The sequence below is a fragment of the Frankliniella occidentalis genome, unplaced genomic scaffold (genome assembly GCF_000697945.3).
Source record: "Frankliniella occidentalis isolate FOCC.00 unplaced genomic scaffold, Focc_3.1 Scaffold10, whole genome shotgun sequence".
NCBI classification, from domain to species: Eukaryota; Metazoa; Arthropoda; class Insecta; order Thysanoptera; family Thripidae; genus Frankliniella; species Frankliniella occidentalis.
The window spans coordinates 2,341,642-2,345,653 of NW_026267140.1; the positions used below are offsets into that span (position 1 = coordinate 2,341,642).

At 44.0% G+C, this 4,012-nt stretch overlaps 2 protein-coding genes across 2 annotated transcripts in view; one reads left to right on the forward strand and one right to left on the reverse strand.

Moving 5' to 3' along the window:
• The window catches only part of LOC113212691 (larval cuticle protein 1-like), a 218,453-nt gene that overhangs the window by 128,791 nt on the left and 85,650 nt on the right, over positions 1 to 4,012 (reverse strand). The gene's annotated exons all lie outside the window — the stretch shown is intronic.
• LOC127752332 (neuropeptide Y receptor type 1-like) overlaps positions 1,890 to 4,012 on the forward strand; it is a 66,214-nt gene continuing 64,091 nt past the window's right edge. Inside the window, exon 1 of the mRNA XM_052277362.1 lies at positions 1,890 to 2,073. Within this exon, the coding sequence (XP_052133322.1) occupies positions 2,052 to 2,073 (22 nt within the window). The 5' untranslated portion in view covers positions 1,890 to 2,051. The remainder of the gene's footprint in view (positions 2,074 to 4,012) is intronic.

A 4,012-nucleotide genomic window follows, 5' to 3' on the forward strand; every position in this document is an offset into this window, starting at 1 on the left:
ACGGTCTTTTGTGCTTAAACATGTTCGTCTTAGAACACATTAAGTGACTTTGGCATGTAGAAGGCCGTTATGCCTTCTAGACGTCGAATGAACTTGTGTTCTAATTGGAATGTGTTCCACCGTGAATGGAATCAAGTTCATTTCGAACGCCCGTCCTTCAGTTGTATGGCTTGTATTCTGGAACACGATATTTCACGATGGTGGATGTTTATCGATATTTCACCGTCAAACGTTTAAAATTGTTAAGCCATGTTAACTTTTGGATGGACGGACTACTTGCCTTAAAATATTTATTTAGCCAAACATTTATAGTGAATTCAATTGACTACGTCAGGATGGTATTTGTATCCTACTCATGTCGATGGCATATGTATTGATTTTGAATAAGAAACAAAAATATTCCTTTTATGAAATTGATGAAATCAATAAATTATTGAGACTGTTCCGCGAATCAAATATATTCTTGTCCTGTGCACCACATTCGTGTTTAAGAGGTTAAACAGAATTTCAGCAAAACTCTACAAGCACTTAGACGGCTCTCTTATCTGACTTCCACAGTATATTGGCTATACTTAACTCCGCGTTTGTTTTGTTTTTTGTTTTTTTTAGGTGAAAAAGCGCAATATCTGGAACTTTAGTGGCCTTTACATAGGACTCTGAACACGCAACCCTGTTGCAAGCGTCAATATTGAGTTATCTTCTTCAATGTCTTTCCAGCTGCAAACGCACATTTTATGATAGGCAATAAACATTTATTTCTCATCCATTTAGAGGCACAAATTTTTAACTCCCCGAACAAGCACGCTGAACGAGTTTAAGCAACAGTTCGGTTTATTGGGGCCCTGTAGCGGCGGCTCCTTTCTCAAAGTAGAGTGGTCTGCTTTCGAGAGTGGCCTTCACACAAACATTTCGGGTATCAACTGTTAGGCTTGCCGACGAAGTCAAGCCAGCCGTCGCAAAGGGGCACTTTATATGGCACGCTGAAGGGTGAGGCAGGCGAAAGTAACAGGGACATAAGACATAATACAACAGAAAGTCAAGTGTTAAAATGTACGTACTGCTCTTTTTTGCAACAGTGTTAAAACACCTGCATGGTGAAGAATTTCGGAGCCTTGCAAAAGGAATGTAAAGTTCATCTGCTTTTAGCAAGTTTGCAAAAAGCAAAACTGCCCAATACAATATTTCGTTGCAACTCAGACACCGAAAGGAAATGTCGACGGATTTGTGAAGAGGCGGGGAACCCTGGCGGTTCTGCGCCGGCTCCGCCAAAAGGCGTGGATCTAGGAAGAGACGGTCATCACTGGGGGATCTGCTTTTCGGCTAACCTGCACAGCCAACATTGGAGGTCTATTGCGCATCGTACGTATGTCGTATTCTTTCCAATCCTATGATTTAGCGATGTTCCACTGTTTAATATTACAACCGCAAGTTTACGACGGCTTTACAAAAATCATTCACATGCACCGAGGGAAATATTTCGTTGCGGACATCAAATTTTTGATACCCACTACCGAATTCTGTTCGATCTATCAGAGAGCCTGTCAGCCTGTAACTGCTGGAGTACGGGCTTAAAGTACGGACCAACGTGGGGTCTGTGGGCACTACAGTGAATCATGTGCGGTCATCCAGTAACTTCCCCACCACCGTTTTCCACGCATCCCAGACTCCTCCTCCGTCGCTTGGTACGATTTTCTAATGCACCCCAGGTATGTGATGCGGTGGTATCTGCGCAGCCCCCAAACGCTTGTTTTGACCACACAATGAACGAGCTCCCCCGGCATGTGCGAATCGTGTCTGCGCGGGGGCGGCTCACCGGGGGGGATGGCTGCTGGAAGGGGTGGCGGCGCGCTGGGGGCCTGGCTGGGAACGCTGCCGGCGCGAGCAGAAGCGTCCCGGCGCGCCGACCCGACACACCGAGCGAGCGCGCGCGTCCCGCTCGCCACCCCCTACTCGCGACCGTGGCGACGTGCCTCGCGAGTGGCAAGCGAGCGCGGCAGTGACGTTGTGATGGAGAGCAGGACTTATTGAGGTGGAAGCAGACCGGCGTCAGAATGTTGGATGCGGACAGCGCAGGTAACGGGCGCTGACTGAACGTGCAGACCCACGAGGAGCCGTTTGCACGGCTACGGGGATCGTCAATTATTCCCAAAATTTATTATTTTTAAACTCTATATTTGAGTATAATTATGGAGCATGCCTTGCTCCCTAGAGCATGCCTTGCTCCCTAGCACTGCTCAAACATTTTGTCCTGAGCACCAATGTCGTACATAATTTATGCGTAAGTACCTTGCACTGAGTTCAGGTTGAGATTTCTGCAAACATGATTTTTGTCCACATTCCTGTCTCAAAATCGTAAATTCTAGCGACAATATTTTATGTGATTTCTTACTACACTACTTAACTGAAAACTATTAATTGACTGTATCGGCTTTACCTGCAAGGATGCATAAAATTTAGGGTTTCTTTCCTTTAGGACGACAGGCACCATCACGAAGAGAAAGACGTTACGCCATTATTGCATCCCGTATCGACGGATTTCTTTACGAACAGGATAAGACCATTTTCCAAAAGCGACATGTTTTCTTTTTTTCATTAGTATAATACAGTTATATTTTTCCCATCACCGACGTTTTAAATTTACAAAACCCACAACTGCAAACGACAGTTATTTATACGCGGTACATAGCAATGTCTGTTTTTTGACGGGGAATAACGGAAGACTTTGAGGTACTCCCTTGGTTTGAGAAAATCTCCTAAGATTTTGAAGAAGTCTCTTAAAAAAAAGTGTGTTTTCTTCATTTTTTGAGATTCCTCAGAATTAATTTCAGGCGAGATCTGAGGAGTTTCCCTTAAACCAAGTGAGTTTCTCTAAGTTTCCCTTTCCCCTCAAGAAAATAGCCATTGTTTTAAAATAGGAATACTGCAAGAAAGAACGCGCCAGTTCCATCGTTCGGTATTCTGTCCTATAGGGTTGCGGCTGGAAGTTTCACAAAGTTATTAAAGTCGCTCCGTCCTTAACGAGAGCTCTCTGAACTGGGTAACACGTTTTTTAATAGAAAATCTGTTATATGCAAGCTTGAGTAGTATTGGTACAATCATGGATGACCTCGTGAGGAATTTCATTCGTTTTATCATTAATTTAGTATTTACGGTTAACTACTCTGGTAAAACAAAGGTGTGCTTATAGTCATGCCTTTACCGGAGCACTACATACATTTTAAGTTTAGTGCTTCTCAAAGGCACCAAACAGGCCAAAATGTGCTAAAATTGTGCCTTTGAAAGTTTTAGTGCCTTTGAAAGCGCCTAATGCCTTTCAAAGGTAGGAGTTAGCATCTATGTTTTTCCAGTGATCAAATCAAAAACTAAATGCAACAATAAACGACAGGAGTACACAGAACGAAGTCTTCGACGTACACCAGTAAAACAAGTGCTTAATTGTGCATGTCAATTGATGCATAAGTTCAAGTCTGGAAAATGCAGACGCATTGTGGTGTCAAATTATACGTTAACTGGTGCGCAAACTTTCGATATTTCCGAAGAGTATAGCAGCTCTACAACATTGTAGTTCCCACTGATAGAATAGAACTCAAAATTTACAAGTTGACAAATCGTCAAAAATTTGCACGTTACACAAGTGTGCATCTTTAGTAAGACACCACGTGATGTGCAAATTCATGGCCTGCCCCTGTTTTCCGAGTGTACCGCGACCAGACGCTCTACTTAATTAATTAATTATGGAAAGGAGATTAAACCAGGAGACTTTTCTTTTAACCAGTGCAAATTTCCACAAGAGCGCGACAAGCGGCGGAGACGACGTCGCTGCCCCCAGCCCGGTGGCTGGGCAGGAAGGTCAAAAGAAGGGAATCTCGGGAAAGTTTTAATAAATAGCTCGGGTACTAAACTCTCCCTGAGGGACCACAGCTGCACCCATAAGTCGAGAGGAGAGTCTGTGGTGGGGTGAGGCTGCGGTTAAGAGAAGCAGCAAGGGAATAGAGGGGCTGGGGTGCACCAA